The 24,402-nt window shown below is 47.3% G+C and overlaps 1 protein-coding gene across 1 annotated transcript in view; it reads right to left on the bottom strand.

Moving 5' to 3' along the window:
* TRAM2 (translocation associated membrane protein 2) overlaps positions 1–24,402 on the bottom strand; it is a 78,648-nt gene that overhangs the window by 18,182 nt on the left and 36,064 nt on the right. The window contains exon 2 of the mRNA XM_021692035.1: positions 17,519–17,582. Within this exon, the coding sequence (XP_021547710.1) occupies positions 17,519–17,582 (64 nt within the window). The remainder of the gene's footprint in view (positions 1–17,518; positions 17,583–24,402) is intronic.

Genomic DNA, 24,402 nt, shown 5'->3' with positions numbered 1-24,402 from the left:
ACTGGTGTCTGCCCGAGGGTGGGGGTGGCGGTGGGGGATGGGTGAAATAAGTGAAGGGGATTAAGAGGTATACCCTACCAGTTATAAACTAAGTCAGGGGGGTGAAAAGTACAACATAGGGATAGAGTCAACAACATTGTAATATCGCCAACATGGTGACAACACCTAGGGTGGTGAGCACAGTGTTGTGTACAGAACTGTCCAATCACTATGTTGTACACCTGAAACTAATACAACACTGTAGGTCAGCTATATTTCCATCAAAAAAAATTAAAAAGAGAGTTACCGTATGATCCTGCAAGTCCACTTCGGGGTACATGCTCGAAACAACTGAAAGCAGGATCTCCAAGTACTATTTGTGTACCCATGTTCATAGCAACACTTTTCACAATAGCCAAAGGTAGAAATGAGCCAAGTGTCTATTGACAGATGGATGGACAAACAAAATGCAGTATGTAGACCCACAAAAGAATATTACTCAGCCTTAAAAAGGAAGGAAATCCTGTCGTGGGCTACGGCACAGATGAACCTGCAGGTGTATGTAGTCTGATTCATAGACACAAACCAGAACGCTCGGGAGTGGGGGCCAGAGGGAAACGGGGAGTTGCTAGTTAATAGCCACAAAGTTGTGGTTCTGCAAGAATAGGGTTCTGGAGATGGGCTGCTCGACAGCATCAATGTATTTAACACTACTGAACTGTACACTTAGAAATGGGGACGATGGCAAATTTTATCCTCTATTTAAATTAAAAACCCACCCCCAGTGGCCAGGTGTTAGGTAAGTACTCTGACCAAAGGCTGAAGGGGAAGGAACAGGGAGCAGAAGCATCGCTCGCTCAAGGAAGGGACACAGCCGAGCTGTGCAGGGGGAGAGCGCTGGCGAGGGCAGAGGCCCCAGGCAGATGGGGTGGGGGGTGGGGGTGGGGATGAGGTTGGAGCAGGGGTCTGGGAGGCTGCAGAGGTGGGAGGGCCAGCTCATGACCTTCAGGTCCCCTGACAGGTCCCGGCAAGGTCTGAAAGGCACTGGCAGGCTCCTGAGGCTTTCAGGCCCGTATTATAAAGCTCACTCTTCCTGACACATGGAGAAGAACTAGAGAAGCGTGCACAGAAGGCAGGAGGGCATGGTGGCAGAGCCACGGCGAGAAGACACATCTGGATAGATGTGGGTGATGGAGAGGCCCTGGGGAATGGTTCTCAAGTTCCTTCTGGAACCTCATCGGCACTCTGGAGCCTTCCTTCATGGTTTCAGCATTCTGCGACATGTGTTCTTCTGTTTGATCTCGTGAGATGGGCAAGGAGAGCAGCGGAGGACACGGGGTTCAGAAAGGTAAGGGACAGGAGCCCTTCTCAGGGCTCCCAGGGGCTTCAGCGTCCCAGCCCAGCCACCAAACACCACCTCAGGGCCAACATGACCCACTCACCCCCACCCCTGGTCCCGCATCCTTACTGGTGATGATCCATTACCCTGAGGTCCTTCTCCTAGTCTGGTAACAAGTAGCAGCACCCATAAATACTCAAAAGCTGTGCTCTGATTCATACACAGTATCTCTGGTGCTTTCCCCTGATCCGCTATCTCCCCACTTTTGATCAAAGCAGGAAAGGAACCTGGTTTGACGGTTTGGCTCCTGCTGCTCTTCACAGAGCCACGGAGGCTGGAACTTTGTGATCTTCCAGGAGGCCATAAACCTTTACTAGTTTTGCAGAAAAGTAACTTGAAGCATGTCTCTGAGATGTTAGACCGGAGAGGCCCCCCTGGTCACAAGGCGCAGCAAAATGCCGACAGGTACCAGGTGGATAACCCAAACGAGCAAAGCAATCCAGGTCTCGAAAGATCACACCTTTCAGCACAGAGGTCCGCTGCCTTAGACAGCGGACATCGCCCCTTCCACAGTACAGCTGTAAACAGAGCGCCCTCTTGGTCTATCGTTCACCTTCCTGCTTTGAGAGAGGAACACGTTTAAGAAATAGCCACTTTCCCATAAAGAAGGGGTGGTATACACACACAGTGGAATATTACTCAGCCATCGAAAAGAAGGAACTCTTGCCATTTCCAACGACATGGATAGAGTTACAGTACATTATGCTAAATGAAAGCAGTCAGAGAAAGACAAAAACCAGATGATCTCACTCCTATGTGGAATTTAAGAAAACAGATGAACATATGGGAAGGGGGAGAAAGGAGGGAGGGAAACAAGCCATAAGAGACCCTTAACGACAGAGAGCAAACTGAGGGCTGACGGAGGGAGGTGGGGGGGATGAGCTAGGTGGGGGATGGGTATTTAGGAGGGCACTTGTTATGATGAGCACTGGTTGTTGTATGTGTCGAATCAGTGATTTTTTACTCCAGAAACCAATATTGCACTGTATGTTCAATAAAATTTAAATTTTAAAAAAGTTCTCAGTATAAGAAAAAAAAATATATCCACTTTCTTTTCCACCTTACTAAAAGACAGTTAAAGGGGTGCCTGGGTGGCTCAGTCATTAAGCGTCTGCCTTCGGCTCAGGTCATGATCTCAGGGTCCTGGGATCGAGCCCCGTGTTGGGCTCCCTGCTCAGCGGAGAGCCTGCTTCTCCCTCTCGCTCTGTCAAATAAATAAAATCTTTTTAAAAATAAAAGACAATTAAAACTGGAATACACAGTAACTGACAGGTAGTCTCGATGTCAGGGATGCTAGAGGGGAGGGTGACTGTGGGAAGCCACAAAGCGTATGTCCCCCGGGGGTGATGAAGGAGTAGGAAAGGTGCTCCTCAGAGACTGTGGCCAGGGGAGGGGTGCAGCCCAGTGTGGCCAGATTCCTGATATTCCAGAAGCAAAGAGAAAAAATTTTATATGAAATCATCTGATTTAAAAATATTGGGGACTAATTGAAGATTACAGAAAAAAAAAAAAAACCACTTCATGGGCCAACCCCCCACTAGCCAAAGAAAATAAACCTGCGGCCAACCCTGCCCACGGGCCCCCCAAAAGGGGCCCCCCCCCCACAAGCCCCCCGGCACCCCTCCCCCCTTTCCCCCCCCCCCCCCCCCCCCCCGCCCCGCCCGAGTATGTCAATATGCCCTTCCGTAGGAATCAATCCAACTTCGGAAGAAAGCACCTTCAGTACTGATCTTCCAACTGTAGATGCATTATTCCTCTCCCATCAAACGTGGCATTTGCTTGGCTTATCTCTGATCCCGGTTTAAAAAGAGAGCTAGAGTCATCAATACGAGCCTTGGCTGTTTTGACCACCTCTGTCAGCAGCTGTCCCTTGACGGGAGTAACGTTCTTATGGACATCCTGTTTTGCTTCCTATGACTAAGAGATACATTCCCGTTTCCTTTGGTGTCACCTGTAAGCAGCTTCTGCCGTCTGCCTTACGTGTGCCCATCTCGTCCGGGTACTCCCGTGCAGTCTCGCACGTCTTCCTGTGACTTGAGCTGGTTGGTGGCTACCTGGAGCCAACCTAGCCACCTTTCAGATCCTTAGAGTCTAGTATCTGCCAACGAGCCTTGCGCCTGTGTGTGAAAAGCTGGCTGTTCCGAGAGCATCGCTGCACAATCCGGCTGTCTCTTGGTTCCTGGTGCCCTTCCTAACGCCTGCACACCCAGGATGACAAAATGCACTTTCTGCGGGTTTCTGTGCTTACGGCCAACTCTGTTTCCACGTTATTTTGAAGTTCTAAAAGAAGAACTTAGGGGCGCCTGGGTGGCTCAGTGGGTTAAGAAGTCTGCCTTCGGCTCAGGTCATGATCCCAGGGTCCTGGGCTCGCGTTCCCGGTCAGTGGGGGTCTGCTTCTCCCTCTGCCCCTCCCCCCCCCTTGTGCTCTCTCTCTGTCTGGCACGCTCGCTCTCAAAATCTTAAAAAAATTTAAAAAGACCTTAGATATGAAAAAAAAAAAAACCACCACAAGGAAAATCAAGAGGCAAATGATCACCTGGGGGAAAATATTCGTAATTCAGATGATAAATGAAAGACTCATCTTGCTAATATGTAAAGAGCTCCCACCACTTGAGGATAAAAAGATCAAAACTGCAACAGAAAAATGCACAAAGATATGAACAATTCACAAAGAGATAACCCTTATGCATTTAAAAAGATGCTCAACCCTACACCGAAGAGAAATGCAAATTAAAACTACACTGAGCTACCATTTCATACCTATCAGACTGGCAAAAATCCAAAGCTTGACAATATACTCAGGCTCTCTTTCACACACCACTGATGAGAATGCAAAATGGACCCCCTCTTCGGAAGGGCAATTTGGCAATTTCTATCGAGATTACAAGTGCATCCACCCTTTGATGTGGCAACTCCGCTTTTGGGAACTTATCTCACAGTGATACCTGCCATGTTCAAAATGACATGTGTACAAGGTTATGCAGTGCAGCACTGTTTTTAACAATAAACTAACGGCAGCAATCCACGTGGTTTTCATCTACTGGGGCCTGGTTACACAGATCCTAGTTCTAATGCACTGGGGCTACTCAGAGTGGGGTTGCAGACCAGCAGGACCAGCAGCACCAGCATCAGCTGTGAGCCCGGAGATGAATGCTCGTGCAATCCACCCCAGACACTCCGGGGAAGGCCCCGGACTTCACACTTAATGAATCTCCAGGTGATTCTGATGCATACTAAATTTAAGAAGCACCAACATGAACAATGGAGCTATTTTTAAAAATGAGAGCCCAAGACCAAAAACAGGGGAAACTAATCAGGAGATTTAGACAGCAGAGTAATGGTCGCTTTGGGAAGGGGTACTGGCTAGGAGGACACTGGCAGTGTGCTTCACAGCACGTGCTAGAGACCTCAGTAGGGTTTGTGAGGAAAACAACGAGGCTCTCCACGTGTCGCCATGGAAGGATATCCAGGACCGATTCCTCAGTGGGGGCAAAAAGCAAGGTACAGAACACACAGTATTCTACCAGTTCTAGGAGAAAGAGGAGAAAAGAAACATGCGTATTTGTGTGTGCATAAAGAAATACTGGAAGGTGAGAGGAGAAATCCAGGAAGGGCACACAGGAAACAACAGGGATTACCCACAGGGGATGGGGCTGTCAAAGGAAGAGTTCAGGGTGCGAACAAGACTTTCACTCTGACTTTTTTGACAGGTGAGTGTAGTTTCTACTCAAAAAGTAGTCTTTAAGTAAATACATGTTCAAATTCTTCCACTTTGTACAAATAAAATTAAGAAGTGGTATCTTTCCCACCTCATTACCCGCCCCCGACCCCCACCCCCACCCACAGGGACCCAGACCAGGCATGGAGAGACCTGAAGCTCATTTCTGGAGCTGCCCGTCGCCAGTCATGTGATCCAGGGTCTCTCTGCCCGCACTCACCCGCCCTGGACAATGAGGATCATACCATCTACCCTTTACCATCAAAGGTAGGAGGATGAAATAGATAACTGATTTATAAACTGTGAAGTACTACACAGAGGGGATCATTATGACCACTTCCGCCAGAATCCAAAGATAAAAGAACATAACTGTCACCATGTACCACACACAAAAGGTACTGCCACGAGGGAGCTTATTTAGGATAAAGATTACAAACAACCGCCATAAGCCATTTATTGAGCACATGCTCTGTGCCAGGCGCTGTAGTGAACACATCTTATAGGTGGCATCATTCGCCTCTCACAGGAATCCTGAGTATTATGCCCATTTTACAGACCCAGCAAGTGAGGTTTAGAGGCCAGCAGCTAGTGAGGTGTGTGCCAAGCCCCCCAGCACGCGGCCAGTGGCAGGAGGCCAAGGCCTCCTGGCTTTCTGACTCCCCTTCAAATCATACAGACGGTGCATCTGTTAAACCCTGAAGGCCTGCCTTCTCCCCGAGGCGCCAGGAGATGAGTGCGTCTGAGGACAGGCGTGGGGCACAGGGCCTCAAAGGGCAGCATCCTGCAGCATCCTGACCTCCACTCCTACTCCGTCCGGCCAGGCTACCAGGCCATGCCCTCACTGGCCTCCCGACCCGGAAGATGGGGCCAGCGGCATCAGAACCACAAGCACCACCGAGGTGCTCACACGCACTCAGCTGTTAGGAGTTGACTGTGGCTCCCCCGACCCCAAAATGATTAAGCTGAAGTCCTAACCTCTACCACCTCAGAATAGGACCTCCCTGGGAACACAGGGTCTTTACAGAGGTCAAGTTACAGTGAGATTATTAGTGTGGGCCCTAACCCAATTTGACTGATGTCCTTACAAAAAGGGGAAACTGGACATATAGACACACACACACACACACACACACATGCAAGATAGCCATCCATACACCAAGGAGAGGCCTGGAACAGAGCCTTCACTCAGGGCCTTCAAATGAACCAACCTGCCAACACCCTGATCTTGGAACTTCTAGCCTCCAGGACTGTGAGACAATAAATTTCTGTTATTGAAGCCACTCAGTCTGTGGTCCTTTGTTACGGCAGCCCTAGCAAAAATTACGTGCCTTTATACGATCCTTCCTCACACCCCCCCTCCACCCAGTTAACTAAAGATCGAGCAGAGGAATTCTCAAGGTTACCATTTTAACCCCATATTACAGGACTCGGGATACATTTTTGCCAATTTTCTAGTACAATAGGTAAGAAAAGGATATTTTCATGAAGTGAGAGAAGCAGTAAAGAGAATTTGGAAATAAAGGGCCTAACTTTGGAATTGTTTTCTTGAAGTACCATGCCTTTTTACAAGGCTCCAAACCCCCCGCCCCAGGGCCTTCAGGGAAGAAATACAGCAATAACTCCTAGGTGCCAAGCACACACTCAGTCCCTGCTGCAGTTTACAAACATGAGGCTTCTATCTACAACCCACCTGAGCAGAGAACATGCAGCACGCGGAGAACACCTACAGGAAGGGAAAGCGTGAGCTTTAAAAAAAAAAAAAAAAAAAAAAAAATTGAGAGCCATAAAGGAAAAATAACTCAAGGATCACATACAAAAGAAAAAGACAGACAGACCTAGAATCACAGCTTTTTTTCTCCCCCTGGATAAAAATAACAATGTCAACAAGTGCAGTTAAATTAGGAATGAAATTTCAGTGGGAACTGAATAAGAAAACAATTATCAAAGCTAGACAGACAAGATTGGATCAGGAAAGACGAGAATGTGAAGAAGTAAAAACGTGGGGTGGGGTCCGGATCAGAAGGTGTGGGGGAGGGAAGGGAAAGAGCAAGAAAATTCACCAAGAGAAGAGGAGGCAGCGGGTCAAGGACGCCATTGCTAGGCTTCTGGCTGGCGAGCCCTCAGCCACAGCCACTCAGGGGTTCCACTTACTTAAACTTCTAGAACTGCACACTGAAGGGGATGAATCCTCTGGGCTGTAACAGGCAAATGGAGAAAATCAGGTCTAGGCTGGAAGGGGTCACTGGAGGTGCTGATGTGTTCACCTTGTGAAAACTCACTGAGCTGACCACTTATGGTTTGTCCACTTTTCTACACAATTGTTAGGCTTCGATAACAGGTGCCCTGGCATGAAGGTGTCCTCCCCCAGCCCCAAATTCACATGTTGGAGTCCTAATGTCCTCACGTCAATGTAAAGGTGTTAGAGGTAGGGGCCTTCGGGAGGTGCCTGGGTCACGAGGTGAAGCCTTCGTGGATGGGGATGGGCCCTTACAAGGGAACCCACAGCGCTCCCTGCCCCCCCCCCCGACCCTGTCAGGAGGCCACAAGACGTCTGTGCCTGGAAGAGGGCCCTCACCTGACCCTGCTGGCACCCTCATCTCAGACTTCCAGCCTCCAGACCGGGGAGAAGTAAGTTTCTGTTGTTTATAAGCCACCTAGTCTGTGGTAGTTTGAGCAGACCAAATAGAGGAAGGCAGTAAGTTCAAGAACAAGTTTCAGTTTACGGATGGGGGTCACTGGCTATCAGTCCTGGGTCAGAGGCTCCTCACTCTTTTTCAGATGGTTGACCAATAAGGCCAGGGACACTGGGGAATGTGGGTTTTTTTCTTATTCATACAGACAGGACTCTAGGGCCAAAGGGAATCTTGGGGGCTGTTTGGCCCGAGGGGCCAGGACAGAGCCAGGTCTTTGCCTCCCTGGTGGGTCCCCCCCTCTCCCTACCACCCCACTTGGCAAACCCAGCCTTCCCACGGCTTGCCCGGGCCCTCATGCTGCATGGGGTGGGAGCAGCCAGGCCTGTGGTGGATCCCTGGGAAGGTCTGTGTGTCTCCGCCCTCTCAGGGGAAAAAGGATGGGGCCAGGCTAGGTGAGCCTCGAGTATCCTCCAGCTGGGTAGGCCACAGGTCCAGGGTGGGTAGCCTGCTCTGTCATCAAGCAAGGCTCCGTCTCCAGAGCCACTGCTGACCACCTGTCTCTTCCCTTTTGTCCCCCACAAGCTTATCTGACAAACAGGGGCTCAGTCTGATACGTGATGCCAGTCTTTCAAGTACGTGATACGAGCAGGAGACAAGACTAATTCCTGCCAGGCAGCACAGGGAACAAAAACACGCTCTGAGCCCTGGACAAAGGCATTCAGCTGAATGAGGCCTGAGAACCATCTGTCTGAGGGGGTTTTACAGCAGTGTGTGTCTCGTCCTACCAGGAACCATGAGAACCACAGCCAAGCTGTGGCGGGGGAGGTCCCCAGCCTTTGCATCCCTAGCTACAAAATGTCGCCCAACAGCTGGGGGCAATAAAGCCACCGAGGACCACGCGAGCCAGGGATGTGTCCTTGTCACCTCTGAGGACTACAAAACAAACCCTTCTCCTGAAGGGGTCCCTCAGCCTTGTTGATCAAGGGGTGCAGCAACAGGCTCAGGAATGTACAGCTACCGTGACCCCTGCCCACACTGCCTTACAAACGTGGCCATGACTTCTTGGGGAGCTATGGCTCAGCTCGAAACCAAATCTACCCCGTGGTACTCCTCACCTCCCTCCACCACCACCCGCGCCCCCTCGCTCCCGGAGACCAAAGAGTTCTAGAAGAACCAAAATTGGAAGAGCACAGAAACATACAAACGAGTTACAGGACCGAGTGGGTCTCCGTGTCTTACCTCTGAGGTCTGAAGCACAGGGTCGTTTCAAAGCCTGCCTGGTGCTTTTTATGCAAGGCACTGTTAACAGCACTTTTCCGTCTTTACAGGAATCACCTGTGGCTCTCCTTAAACAGCAAGATCTGGCGGTGCCTGAGTGGCTCAGTCCATTAAGTGGCTGACTCTTGTTTTCCACTCAGGTCATGATCTCAGGGGTCTGGGATCGAGCCCCGCATTGGGCTCCATGCTTGGCCGGGAGTCTGCTTGAGATTCTCTCTCTCCCTCTGCCCCTCCCCCTGCTCAAGTGCCAGCACACTCTCTCTCTCTCAAATAAATAAATAAATCTTAAAAAAAAAAGCAAGATCTGACGCAGTAGTTGTGTGGTGGGGCCTGGGAGCCTGCATGTCTAAAAAGTTCCCAGGTAATGTGAATGGTGCGGGTCCAAGGACGATTTGAGGGGCGAGCACTTAAGAGGACTCTCGGGGCTTCCTGCAATCAGAAAACACATGGGCTTGAGACCGTGACCATAGCTCTCAATTTTGCAGATGAAAGACGGAGACAACAAATGTTAAACAGTTCACCCAAGACAAGGGAGCAAATTAGTGGCACAACCCAAAACAACCTTATAAATGTTAAGCCCATTTGGGGTCACTTGTTCTAGATCAGATGAAAAGGTAGCAGGCCTTGAGTCATTCGGCAGATTAGCGGCACAACCCAAAACAACCTTGTAAATGCTCAACCTTGTAAAAAGCCATCCGGAGTCACCTGCTCTGGATTAGACGGAAGGGTCTGTCTGTGTAAAGAATCATCTTCTGAGCTTTTACATTCTATTTCTGGCCATAACACCAACACGTTGTGGTATTTGAATCAGAAAGAAGACTCGGGTTCTAATGGTAAGACCAAAAACTGGACATTTTATTCCTTGCCAGAGCTGGGCAGGGTGTGTGGTTGCCAGATAAAACACAAGACGACTGGGGTACCTGGGTCAGTTAAGCGCCCGACTCTTGGTCTCAGCTTAGGTCTTGATCTCAGAGTTGTTGAGTTCAAGCCCAGCCCAGAGTGGAGCCTACTTAAAAAAAAAAAAAAAAAAAAAAAAAACCAGTTAAATTTCAGATAGATAAAGAATTTTCTAGTATAACTATGTCCCATGTATAATCTGGGATACACTCATACGAAAAAAGAAAAAAGAAAATACTGTTTATCTGAAATTCAAATTTAACTGGCAGTCCTGGATTTCTGTTTGCTAAGTCTGGCAACCCTGACAGGGTAGCAAAATGGGAATAAGGACAGCAGGGATTTGGTAATAAGGAACACTTCCTGCTTCATTGCTATTGACTTTAAAGAAAAACACAAAGATGAAGCATGACAGGCATTCCATCAGGATGCGCACAACTTATTACTACAAGAGTAATGCCCGTCTCTCTGAATGGGGCTTAATCTTCTTAGCCAGCTCATTATAATGGGAAAAAATCATACATTTATGGCTGGTATTATGAGTTGAATTGCATCCCTGCAAATTCATCTGTTGAAGTCCTAACCCCCGCCACTTCAGAACGTGACCTTATTTAGATATAGAAGCGTAGCAGATGCCATGAGTGAAGATGAGGTCACAGTGGGGTAGAATGGGCCCCTAATCTAATGTGACCGATGTCCTCATAAAAAGGGGAAACGTGGGGCGCCTGGGTGGCTCAGTTGGTTAAGCGACTGCCTTCGGCTCAGGTCATGATCCTGGAGTCCCTGGATCGAGTCCCGCATCGGGCTCCCTGCTCGGCAGGGAGTCTGCTTCTCCCTCTGACCCTCCCCCCTCTCATGTGCTTTCTCTCATTCTCTCTCTCTCAAATAAATAAATAAAATCTTTAAAAAAAAAAGGGGGGGGGGAACCTGGATGCGGAGACTGACATGCACGCAGAGCAAATGCCATATGAAGACAGGCGTTCTGCAGCCACAAGCCAAGGAACCAGAAGCCAGGGCTGAGCCTGCAGAGGGAGCGTGGCCCTGCTGATGCCTTGACCTTGGACTTCTTGCCTCCAGAACTGAGACAATGAATCTCTGTTGGTAAGCCACCCAGTTTGTGGCACTTTTGTGACCTTAGCCCTATACACAGATGCAGGGAGCTGGGAGGAGAGAAGAGAGAAGGAGAGAGGCATTACCATTAGCTATTGTCCGCAGAACTTGAAAACCTCAGCCAAGGAAAGACACGGGGATTCAGAGATGGGAGACCGCTTTCTATGAACACAGCCACTGCTGTACTAAATGTCCAATTTAAGGGACGCCTGGGTGGCTCAGTCGGTTAAGTATCTGCCTTCGGCTCAGGTCATGATCCCAGGGTCCTGGGGTCGAGTCCAACTTCGGACTCCTTGCTCAGTGGGAGTCTGCTTCTCCCTCTCCCGCTCCCCCTGCTCTTGCGCTCTCTCTTTCTATCTCAGATAAATAAATAAAATCTTTTTAAAATAAATAAATAAATGTCGAATTGAAAAACAAATAAATAAATGTTGAACTGAGCAAGTTAACACAATTTAAATAAACCTTAGAAACCGGAATTTACCCAGGTTATACAAAAAGGATACGTTCCCAAGCACCCTCAGCCTTAAAGAGATTTGGGAGGAGGGCTCTAAAAATTACAACCTCAACAGACCTGTTATTGTGAACTGCTGTTTTCCCATGAGAAGTTTGCTTTCCTTCTGTACTTACAAACCAAACATGACCGTACGGAGCTGGTGCTTAAGGAGGCCCAACACAAAATTAAGCAGGCCGTTCTGATTTCATTGCTTCTCTTGATTATTTGCTTGTCATATTTCAACTTGCCCCAAATGGCAAGATTTAAGCAAGAGATAGGCTATTTAACAATACTTTATCCTCTCTTTCTAAAGTAACTGAAACCTCCTCGTTTCAGTATGGATTATAATGTAAATGTACCTTCACCTTTACCCAGGCCTTCTTCTGGCCTGGAGGAGGATGCCAGGAGCAGAATTCAATAACCCCCCCCCTAGAAAAATGCCAAACCCAGCTGGCTCCAGTCACACTGGCCTTCGTTTTCAGGCACTAGAACGTGCCAAGATATTTGTTTCTCACTTGAGGCCTTCACACATGCTAATCCCTGTGCCTGGAATGTTCTTTCTCTTGCCTGGACTCTCTCCCTATGCCCCCAACACAACTTATCACACATACTCGGCTCCAATATCAGCTTCTCAGCAACAGCTTCTGTCCTTACTTTTCCATTTTTCTTTATCACACATAAGCTTATCTACTCCCTTCACCACCCCTACCATAACCATAATTTTTTATTATTTACTTGCTTATTATCAATCCCTCCCTAATAAATGGTGAGTTCCAGGAATCAGAAATCAGACGTGTTCTGTGCACCAAAAATAGACACACAGATCAATAGAATAGAAGAGAGAGTCCAGAAATAAACCTATGCTTATATGGTCAATTAATCTACGACAAAGAAGGCAAGAATATACAGTGGGGGAAAGACAGTCTCTTCAATAAATGGTGTTGGGAAAACTGGACAGCCACATGCAAAAGAATGAAACTGGACCACTTTCTGACATCACACACACAAATGTGGGACCTAAAACCATAAAAATACAAAAAGAGAACACAAGCAGTAATTTCTCTGACATGGGCTATAGCAACATTTTTCTAGAAATGTCTCCTGAGGCAAGGGAAACAAAAGCAAAAGCAAACTATTGGGACCACACCAAAATAGAAAGCTTCTGCACACCCAAGGAAACAGTCAACAAAACAAAAAGGCAGCCTACAGAATGGGAAAAGATACTTGCAAGTGATCTATCTGGTAAGGGGCTAATATCTAAAATATGTAAAGGACTCCTACAACTCCATGCCAAAAAAAAAATAATAATAATCTAATTGAAAATGGGTAGAGAACCGGAACAGACATGTTTCCAAAGAAAACATACAGATGGCCAACAGACACGTGGAAAGTAGCTCAACATCACCAATCATCAGGGAAATGAAAATCAAAACAATGAGAGAATACCTCACACTTGTCAGAATGGCTAGAATCAGACACAAAACTAACAGGTGTTGGTGAGGATGTGGAGAATAGGGAACCCAAGTGCACTGCTGGTGGGAGTGTAAATTGGTCCAACCACTGTGGAAAACAGCATGGAGGCTCCTCAAAAAATTAAAAATAGAAATACCATATGACCCAATAATTCTACTACTGGATACTTACCCAAAGAAAGTAAAAACACTCATTCAAAAAGATATATGCATCCCTATGTTCATTACAGCATTATTTATAGTAACCAAGACATGGAAGCAACCAAAGTGTTCAACCATAGATAAATGAATAAGGAAGATGTGGGGCATATGTGTGTGTGTGTGTATAATAGAAAGAGAGAACAGAATATTACACAGCCATAAAAAAAAAAAAAAAAAGAGATCTTGCCATTTATGACAACAAGGATGGACCTAGAGGGTACCACATTAAGTGAAATAAACCAGAGAAAGACAAATACCATATGATTTCACTTATATGTGAAATCTAAAAAACAAAGCAAATGAATAAACAAAAAGCAGAATCAAGGACTCCTGGGTGGCTCAGTTGGTTAAGCGTCTTGACTCTGGACCCCAACTCAGGTCTTGATCTCAGGGTTGTAAGTTCAAGCCCTGCTTTGGGCTCCACACTAGGCATGGAGCCTACTTAAAAAAAAAAAAAGAAGAAGGAAAAAAAATGAAAAAAGAGCAGAATCAGACCTATAAATACAGAGAACAAACTGTATTATTCTCTGATGGTTACCTGAAGGGAGAAGGGAAGAGAATGGGCAAAATGGGGGAAGGGGAAGGGGAGACAGGCTTCTAGTTATGGAAAGAAGGGTCACAGGAAGAGAAGGCACAGCATAAGGAATGTAGCCCATGATACTGTAATAGCACCAAATGCTGACAGATGGCAGCTACACTTGCGGTGAGCCTAGCACAAGGTATAAACTTGTCTAATCGCTAAGTTGCACACCTGAAACTAATGTAACATTGTATGTCAACTATATCCAAATAAAAAAATTGAAAAATTAAAATTAAAAATTAAAATTAAAAACTTTAATTCATTTCACTCTCTGCTTGCTTGTTCATGGTTTCCCAGAACTCAGATGTAATTCTTACCTCTTTGCTCATCTACAAATAGGTCGTACCCCTCCCAGATTGCTTTTTAATGAAAATTTAAAATAACAATTTCTTTTAAAAAAGAAGGAAAGAAATCAGACATGTTTTGTAAATTACTTAACACCCAGGGCTTGGAGCACAGGAGGCACACAAACATTCGTCTGGATTGATCAATTAATTAATTATTCAAAACAAACAAATGAGGGGCACCTGGGTGGCTCAGTCGGTTAAGCATCCAACTCTTGATTTCAGCACAGGTCATGATCTCAGGGTCCTGGGATTGAGTCCCATATTGGGCTCCACGCTCAGCCAGGAGTCTGCTTGAGGATTCTCTCTCTTCCTCTCCCTCTGCCCCTCCCCCTGCCTCTCTCTCTCTCTCAAATAAATAATCTTTAAAACAAAACAAAACAAATGAGAGCATGGTGTGATCAATAGTGGCAAACCTCTAAATCCTGGCGGGAAGCTCTTTATGCTCAGAGGTTCCAGGTTCAGCCCTGGAGCCAGAAGTCTACCTTCTCATCCCAGCAGGAGATGGACTCTTTGAGGATATCACTTGTCTGCTAATTTCTCTGGGAAAGTTTCAGACTCAGAAATCGACCCTCCGCTCGTGATCTGGCTTACAAACGCAGGCGTATCTCATTTTATTGCACATCGCTTTATTGCACTTTGTAGACACTGCATTTTTTTTACAAATTGAAGGCTTAATGGTCACCCTGTGTCAAGGAAGTGTATCGGGGCCATTTTCCCAACAGCATTTGCTCACTTGCCTCTGTGTCACATTTTGGTAACTCTTAAAATATTTCAAAGGCTTCTGTTATTATTATGTTTGCTGCGGTCATCTGTGATCAGAGATTACAACTCACTGAAAGCTCAAATGATGGTTAGCATTTGTTGGCGATAAACTTTTTACTTAAGATGCAAATCTGCTTTTTAGACATAATGCTATTGCACGCTTAACAGGCTAGAGTGTAGACACAGCTTTTATATGCATGGGGAAACCAAAAAATTCATCTGATATGCTTTACTGCACTATTCATTTTACGACGGTGGTCTGGAACCAAACCCACAGTATCTCTGAGGCCCTTCCTATAATGAAAGCATGCCCTGGTCACACACACATCAGCTGCTGTGGTCCCCAGGACAATAGTTTCTCATGCTAAATTAATAAAGCAGTGTTGGGTTATGACCTGGCTTCCCATATAAATGGACTTCAGGGAGAAATGCAATGAAAATACCAACACAACATTCGATAGCTGGATCTCTCTTTATAAATTAATAAATCGGCATCCTGACACTAAAAAAAAAAAAAAAACCTCTCCATTTTAAATTTGGAAAAAAAAAAAAAAACCAACCTTAAAAGCTTAGGAGTTATGGGTCATAAGAATTAGATGACAGAGGGTATTTTGGCAATGCATATATAAAACCTTTAAAATGTACATAGTACTTGACCCAGAAATTCAAGTAGTAGGAATGTATCCCGAGAAAATAATCAGAAATGCATGTTAAAATTTAGTCCCAAGAATGTTTACTGTAGCACTGTCTACAACAGAAGCTGGAAACTTAAATATCCAATAATATGGGATTTAATAGATAATTTGTGGTAATCCCTATTAAGAAATACTCTGCAGCTGGGGCACCTGGGTGGCTCAGTCAGTTAAGCAACTGCCTACGGCTCAGGTCATGACCCTAGGGTCCTGGGATCGAGTCCTGCATCAGGCTCCTTGCTCAGCAGGGAGCCTGCTTCTCCCTCTCCCACTCCCCTGCCTGTGCTCTCTCTCTCTGTCAAATAAATAAATAAAATCTTTAAAAAAAAAGGAAATACTCTGCAGCTTTTCAAAATATCTTACTGAATAGAATAGTAATTAATGGCATGGGAAGAAGGCTCATCATATACTAAAAGCAAAAATAGTGGGTTATGAATCAATACTCATGCACTGCAGTAGTTAGCTGGGTGGTGGTGTCATGTGTGATTTCTATCTTCCTATGTTTATCTGCATTTTATAAATTTCCTCTGAGTGTCATGTATCACACAATGTATATATAAAACCTTTAAAATGTGCATAGTACTTGATCCATTCATGTATTTTGAAAAATGTTTATCTACAAATATAAATTTTAACCAGTCACAAAAAGACAAACACTCTATGATTCCACCTACATAAGCTACCTAGAGTAGTCAAATGAGAGAGGCAGGAAGTAGCACGGGCGGGGGTGGAGTGGGGAGTTACTGTTAAATGAGTACGGAGTTTCAGTGCTGCAAGATGAAGAGAGTTCTAGAGATGGGCGGTGGTGATGGTTGCACAACAGTGTGAATGTGCTTAATGCCCCTGAACTGTACACTTAAAAAGGGTTAATATGGTAAATTGTGTGTTATGTGTATTTTATCACAATTTTCTTTAAAACAAAACAAAATAAAACAGGAAAAAAAAGGGGGCGCCTGGGTGACTCAGTCGGTTAAGCGTCTGACTCTTGATTTTGGCTCAGGTCATGATCTCAGGGTCCTGGGATCGAGCTCCGAGTTGCTGGGCTCTGCGCTCAGCGGGGAGTCTGCTTGAGGATTCTCTCTCCTTCTCCCTCTGCCCCTCCCCCTGCTCGTGCTCGAGTAAATCATCTAAGTACCCCTGGATCTAGAGGTGTCTTAGTTACTAGGATTTTCAAGAGACAGGAGTAGCTCATGTAACACCTGTGTGTCGACTTTACTTCAATTTTAATAAAAGAGCCGAGGGGCAGGAGCAGAGAAGGCAGAATGTGACTTCAGGCCGCATGGCACCGAGCGCCACAACCCACGGTGGCCGCCAGGGCTGGAGCGCGCCTCGGGATGAGCAAGCGTTGGCCTTGTCTCCTGACCACCTGCACTGGCCATGGGGGCTCCTGTCTCTCCTCTCCTGAGCATGGAGTTCTCCTCCTCTCTCGCTAGCGCCCCTCAGCTTGACTCTCAGACGAAGGAACTGATTGGGCTGCCCCCGAAGCCCCGTTTCCCCGAGTCTGGGTCCAGGGACTACATCCTCTGTAGGCCATGGGGTAAGGGATTTGCCCCCAGAATCCTTCAGCTAGTCACTGGGAGAGTCAGGCAAAGAAGAGACTCTCCCCTCGAAGTCAAGATGATTCCCCTCTGTACCAATCAAGAAAGAACTAGATTCACCAAACAAAAATTCCTCCTTTATTCATCAAGAGGACGCCCAGCGCTTTGCTACTGGAAGAGGGGTGCAGTGCCCAGTTCCTGACGGCGGGGCCTGAGGACCCCGAGGCCTGAGGACCCCGAGAGGGCAGAGGCGCGGGCGGAGGGCTGCGCGTGGCCCGCGGCTATCTCTTAGCGGTGCTAGGATGTGGGAGGCTGAGCTTCAATCGCTAACACACTCATGCACGTACACAGGAACAGTAAGTTTTCCGAGGCCTTCAGAGTTGACGGGGCCAGGGCAAGACAGAGACTCGGGCTTTTCTTACCTGCTGTAGGCACGCTAACGTTATACTGAGGTAAAATAAATAGGAAGGCAGTCTTGGCGGTGACCTGTAAAATAAAGGAAAAATGTTCCGATTTAGCTTCTTGGCCACATCAGAAGAAACAAGCGGATCCTGCTACCAGCCCCCAGGACCCTTCCCTTTTGCATCTCAGACCCACAGACCTGTTCCATTACACACAGTAGAACCTCAGAAGGAGTCAGCACTGTGTGTGTGTGTGTTTGTTTGTTTCCCCGTGTTTCCTGAACGTCATGCCTCCCAATACCTGCACTAAAAACAAACAAGACAGTGCTGGGCACTGGGTGGTATCTAGGCTTGTACTTGCTGCAGATGAAACCAAACAAGCCGAGAGCTCACAAGCTAAGGGCACAGACCTGCCTGCCATCCATTCAAGTATTTATTAAGTTAGTCCTAGGCACCCGGCACTGTGGAAGACAGCAGCCGGTAGAAAATGAGGACTCCGGGGGCGCCTGGGTGGCTCAGTTGGTTAAGCGACTGCCTTCGGCTCAGGTCATGATCCTGGAGTCCCTGGATCGAGTCCCGCATCGGGCTCCCTGCTCGGCGGGGAGTCTGCTTCTCCCTCTGACCCTCCCGACCCTCCCCCCTCTCATGTGCTCTCTCTCTCAGTCTCTCCCTCTCAAATAAATAAATAAAATCTTTAAAAAAAAAAAAAGAAAATGAGGACTCCGACTTCAAGAAGCTTCCACGGGGCGGCGGTCTCCCCAGCACACCAGCCCCCAAAGTCTACACCTGAGCTTCAGAAACTGAGAACCGCAACTGCTAAGTTCACATCCACTGTGCTGGGGGGCCAGACTTAACACCCCACACTACTGGCCTGTTTATTTCAAACGCTGCCTCGAAAATCTTACTTGTGCTGTCCCTAGTCTATGCTTGTCACCTGGCTAAGAGCAGCCAAATCAGTACTTGGGCAGTTCGGCCTGCAGGGAAGAGCTGACCAAATGTGGGGATTCAAAGCTTGGACTTAAGGATCGACTGACTACCTGGGTTCAAATGCTGCCTCTGCCGTTGCTAGGTGTGTAAGCTCAGACCCCGAGCCTCAGTCTCCCTGTGCACAAGATCAGGGACATTCGTAGTCCCCCAGCTGCTCTGGGTGGCACTGGCCCAGCTGCTAGTGTGGTTAAAGGCTCCCCAGATGTTTCTGATGTGCAGCTGGGGCTCAGAAGCCCCACCCACACCGTTCCGAAGCAGGGGAGGACGCCCCCGGATACACCTCAGCCATAAAGACTTACTGGTTCTCCTCTAAGCAAAAAAGTCCGAAGGCTGTACTGTGGGTGGGGGGGAACCACACTGGGCATAGCCAAAGCAGCGTGGAACCGAGTGAACGACGCACTGCAGACCCTCCCGGGTGGACTCTCAACACACCCAGAAGGAGGGGACTGTTTTCGGCCACTGTCCCCGTCAACAAGCCCTATGTCTCTGCAGCGAGGTTCTCTTTGTACACAGCGATGCATGAGGCTTCGCGTGTATTTGTGCTGTTGTCTGGGACGTGTTCTGTCATGCTCGCAGGGAAAAAGTTAAATGAGACTAGGGATAAGAAGGCGCTCTGGAAAACACAAAGCCCTATCCAAATACACAGGTCTTGGGGCACCTGGGTGGCTCAGCCGTTAAGCATCTGCCTTCGGCTCAGGTCACGATCCCAGGGTCCTGGGATCGAGCCCCGCATCGGGCTCCCTGCTCGGCTGGGAGCCTGCTTCTCCCTCTCCCACTCCCCCTGCTTGTGTTCCCGCTCTCGCTGTGTCTCTCTCTGTCAAATAAATAAATAAAATCTTAAAAAAAAAACAAACCCAAATACACAGGTCTTCCCCGATCTCCACCCCAAAACCTTTCTACTGTGGTCCACAAGACCTTTTTCAGGGGGCTCCCAATCTCCCTTCTAGTCCATTGCTTGTGTTTCAGCCAAACCCCTTTTGGGGGCTTTAGCCCCTCTCACTTTGTATCCTACTTCTGTTACACTCCCCGCCCCCACACACACACCAAATCCTATTGATCAGAATCTCATTTATCCATCATAACCCAGCTCCCCTGTAGCCCCTCCAGGAAGCCTTCCGTAACAGCTCACAGCGGGGGATGCCTTCTTCTACTGGAGGTGCCCTCCCCCATGCCCCCCCATACCACCCTTTCAGTCTCCTCCTTGGAGTTCTCCTCACGTGCCACTCCTTGCACACAGGGACTAACCCAGATGCACAGGGGAAGGGCTCAGGAACCACTCAACGGACAAGATGGAAAATCGAAAGCTGAGTCTGGGCTGGCTTGCTTCACTCAGCTGTTCTGTCCCCACTCGTTCACGGGAGCTGCCCCACTGCCATCACTCTGGCCGTCTCCCTGTCCCCTTGCTGTCACCCCAGCCTCCTCCTTGACACCATCCGGCTGCTAACCCACCGGAACCCACGCCGTCATGAAGCCCAGCCCCCCCACCACTCCAGCCACGGCGGTGCCCCTCCTGAACTCCACTCACAGTGGTCATCCTTGACCCAACTGCCTGACTCAGTGCTGTCCACCATGACTCCTTCGAGGGTAAGCCTTGTCTTCTCAGGCTGACAGCCCTGCGAGAGAAGACGTGGAAGCCAGAGGGAGTGGGAGAAGGGAAGAGAGAGGAGGAAGGCAAGCAGACAGGCAAGAAGACAGTATTTACCCAACACTGCGCATGTTCTAGGCACAAATCTCCATTCAGTTTCATCCGGGAAACACACCCATCTTTTAAGTTCGTGGGGTGGAGTGGGCCTCCGTGAGGTTTTGGCTGACCCAGTATCACAACCCCTCTGTGTTCTTTGCCTTCCTCCCTTCAGCAGCCCACGTTCATGTCTCCCTCCACATGTTTGGTGCCAATTCCCGAGCGCTCTTCCTATGCATGCATCCATTTGGAATTTATTTCATTTTATTTTGACATTGTAACTCGAGCTGTGTTTATATAACTTGACGCAAGGGATGAAAGAGTGAAAAAAATTTAAAAAGAGCTACACCTTATAAATAACATTTAAATCATATTTTTAGCTCTGTCAGTGAAACGGTTACTGCAGTATCCTATAGGCCAAGATATAAATCTACTCAATGTACATCAAAGTATTTGAAGTATAGTTAGCTACATGGAAAATGTGTAGGTCAACTTTTGTTTACTCATGTCAACATACAAACACCTGGGTATATAATAAAAACTTCCTGACACATTCTAGTACTTTTCATTAATATTTTTCACAGGGTCACCAATATTTGACACCAAAAGCTCATCTAAATAAAATGGGATCTGACGGTATATATAAATGTATAGAGTCTGCTACTCTAACTCCTGAAAGAATCATCCCACTTTTTTTTCTTTGAGGAAGATAGACATTTGGTATACGGGCTGTGCATGTATTTTTTCCCTAGTCCTGAAGATAGAGTCACCTCTTGTTATTCACATTAGTTCTGTTCAATGAAGTCACTGCGGATGCTGAGTTAGCGGACACGGGACTGTTTCTCCCCGGGGAAATACAGGGTTAGGTACCCACGGTCTCTGGTCACAACATTTCCATCAACCCATCAATATACAACCTTGTTTATGTGCATTTTTCTTTAAAGATGCGATATTTAATGTATCTTGCTGAAGCATGAACACTGAACCCATAGCCAACAGCACTATAATTCGTGCCTATGGAGGCTTATCTAACACACGTATGTTCTCGGTGAGGCGTATCAGAGCCTTCTCATGCTTACGAACAATACTGCTTCAGCACCCGGGGTAAGAATCATTTTAAACAGCAAAATCAGCAACAAAACACACGAACATGCAAAAAAAAAAAAAAAGTGGCACGAAATAGACCACAAAAAGGACACTTGCTTACAACAGGAGAGCTGAAACTAGAAGGCAAAGCATTGTCTTGTTTGACTTCAGCTGGGAACGTGCTTGTGTGGTGACTCAAATTTTCCACTGCTGTGTGTGTGTCCACAAACGACTGCAGAATCGCCCGGTGCTGATTTTAGAGTTACAAATAAATTTTAGCAAGCAGGAGCATCAGCAGACACAAAATGTGTGAAGGATGAGGATCAACTGTGTTGGGACAAACCTGACAGCCAGCTCCATGAGGACCAAGATATTTCCTTTTGAAACACCTTTTTGAAGTATAATTTACACACTATAAAATTTACCCATTGTAAGTGTACAGCTTAATGGGGTTTATCTTTACTTACTTTTAAACTCTCCCTTCACTGGAATAGAAGTACTAGGGAAGTGGGGATCTTACTTGTCTTGGTTATCTTCAATCCATAGCCTGAAACTGTGCCTAGGACACAACCAGCACTCAATAAGCGCTTGTTAAATGAACACAGTGATTAAATAGGGGAGCCAGGATTGTGCTCAGGTAGCTGACCCTCAGCCTGTCATCTGCCCACATTTATGCTTGTATCCAGGTCCTCTCTCCCTGCCTGGGATCCCCAGTGCTGGGCCTGTCGTAGGGTATCTCATAAATACCTATTTGATGAACTAACACTGCAAGCAGCTATAATAGTAACCACAGATGCTTAACAAATGGTTTCCGAACATGATTCTCAGAGAATAGGATCTAGGACTCTGATTAAAGCAAAAACACCAAATTCCAGTATTTTTCCATCCCCAACCCCTGGGTAGCAGCAGGAGAAACCATTCTGGGCCATGCATCCTTCTCTGTCGGCAGCCATGCTCGCTCCCACTTCACTACATCTCAGCAAGCTGATGTCAGTTTCCTCGTTTTATAGAAGAAGATAAAAGTGGGGCCCAGACGCGCAGACGCGCACAGTGGCCTCCTGAGACCTCACAACTTTATAAGCAGAAAAGGCACGTTCAATTTGAGTCTTAAAAAATGTGTTCCAAAAACAAACTTAGGATACACACAATATGGCACATAAAACAGAATGGCAACTAATAAAAGAGAAGCAGGAGAGGACCAAAAGTATCTACTGAAGGCAAAGAGGAGTAAGGAATGAAGCTGATCCACAAAAATGCAGTCCAGGAAGTCCTTCTCACTGGCTAAACGTGGCCAGAAATTTGGCTCTACGCTTTCCTGAAGCCATGTGAAGGGGGAAGGCATGATCTGCTCCTTCATTCACCGCGTTCATTAATTTAAAAAACAAAAAGACTCCTCAAAAAAAGCAGTTCTACTTCTCCAGCATAAAAACCACTTTCTGCGCTTTAGAAGGTCCTTTGGCACCCCAAAACCTCCCTCCATAACCTTCTGCCAACCTCAGAGCAAGGACAGAACAATGACCAAGCCCCCTCCGCAAGTTCTTGTTGGGTTCATAGAGCACACGGGGCTGAGAAAGAGGAGCCTATTAAAAACGTCATTCCAATTATTTCCCATCCCTCTAAGGCTGTTTATAGGAAACATTATTGGGTTTAATAGCATTTTAAACGCCAAGCTCAGTGGGTGAAAGGTTAAAAGTGAAAATGTGCTAATACACTAATGCAAAGGGAGAACACTAAATTATGGAGGGGCCAGATCTCCCTCCCTCCCTCCCTACTCACACACACACACACACACACACACAGAAAGCTGCACTGAACTTTTTAACTAAAACAGAGCATCAAGCACAAAGGCAGTGACACTGAGCATATGACTGAGTAGCCATAACAAAACTAAAACTGTTCCACACGCCGTACTCTGTTAGGGGCGCATGAAGCTGAGCTCTTGCTTGCAACCAGACCAAAGATGCCAGCAAAATAGCTGCTTCTGGCAAAGCATACTGGGCTTGGATTCCAGGCTCAGTTCTGCTGCAGGGCAGGTGGGTGACCTCAGGCAAAGGTATTTTACCTCGCTGGACCCCGTTTTCTCATCCATTCGCAACAACAACAGTTATGGCAGTTAATATTATCAAGTGCTTAGTCAGCACCTGGCGTGGTCCTAGGGGCTTTACATAAATTATTTCATGGAATGCTCACAACAGCTCTACAGAATAGATACTAAAAATATCCCCATTTTACAGATAAGGTGGAAAGGATCAGGCCAAGTCAGGTAGAATGGATGATCTGAAAGATCCTCCCCATGCTCAGGTCCAAAAGGCTATTATTTCTGGATCCCACTTACTGTCAAGCCCCGGAAGCACAGCCTTACACTGACAGCTTGCTGGAGGTCATCCCCAAAGTCCCAACTGTATTACTGCTCCTCCACCTTGTGGGGCCGGGGCCTGGGTATGACCTGTATCTGACAGAGCGAGGAAGCAAGGCCTCTCGAGCTGACCCCCCAGCCAGCCAGCCACAGACCCCAGGCACACCTAGGCTTTCCGAATGCCCCAAACTGTTGTCTCTTCCATGCCAGTTGATATCCGGGCACCAAAGATAAGAGAGAAGAAATGCAATGAAACCAGACTCGTCGCTTTCCTCTTAGGTAGCATTTCACCCTCAGGTTTGGCTGGTTCTCTTCATTCCTTGGCAGACACAACCACGCGTGGGCACTTGGAAGGGGCTGGGTGGCAGGACAGGCCACTGAGGACAGGACAGGGTGTGAGGCCTGAGTCACAGAAGCAGCTCTGTTCCATCAGCTGCCGCCCCACGACCACCACTCCCATCTTGGGGCTAGAACACTAAGAGCAGCGTGTGGGGAACCCTGACCCCACGAGGGACAGCGAGCTTGGGGTCTCTCCTCCTGAGAAGCACAGGGAAGGCCAAATGAAACGTCCTGGTCCCCCAGCTCAGCCAAATGGGCTCAACTCAGACTTTCCCAAAATTGATTTTGCATCTTGCTGCTGAGGCAGTGGATAGGAAAATTTCAGTCAGACAGGAAAACATTTGAAAGTTACGCCCAATTGGTGGGGAGGATTTTTTTTTTTTAAATAAAGAGTCTTTTAGCCCCTCTTTCCTGGAGCGTTTGTTCCCCGAGGCTCCTGCTTCGGCTGGTCACCTG

The sequence above is a fragment of the Neomonachus schauinslandi genome, chromosome 8 (assembly GCF_002201575.2).
Source record: "Neomonachus schauinslandi chromosome 8, ASM220157v2, whole genome shotgun sequence".
NCBI lineage: Eukaryota > Metazoa > Chordata > Mammalia > Carnivora > Phocidae > Neomonachus > Neomonachus schauinslandi.
This window is presented reverse-complemented; position numbering and strand designations above follow the sequence as displayed.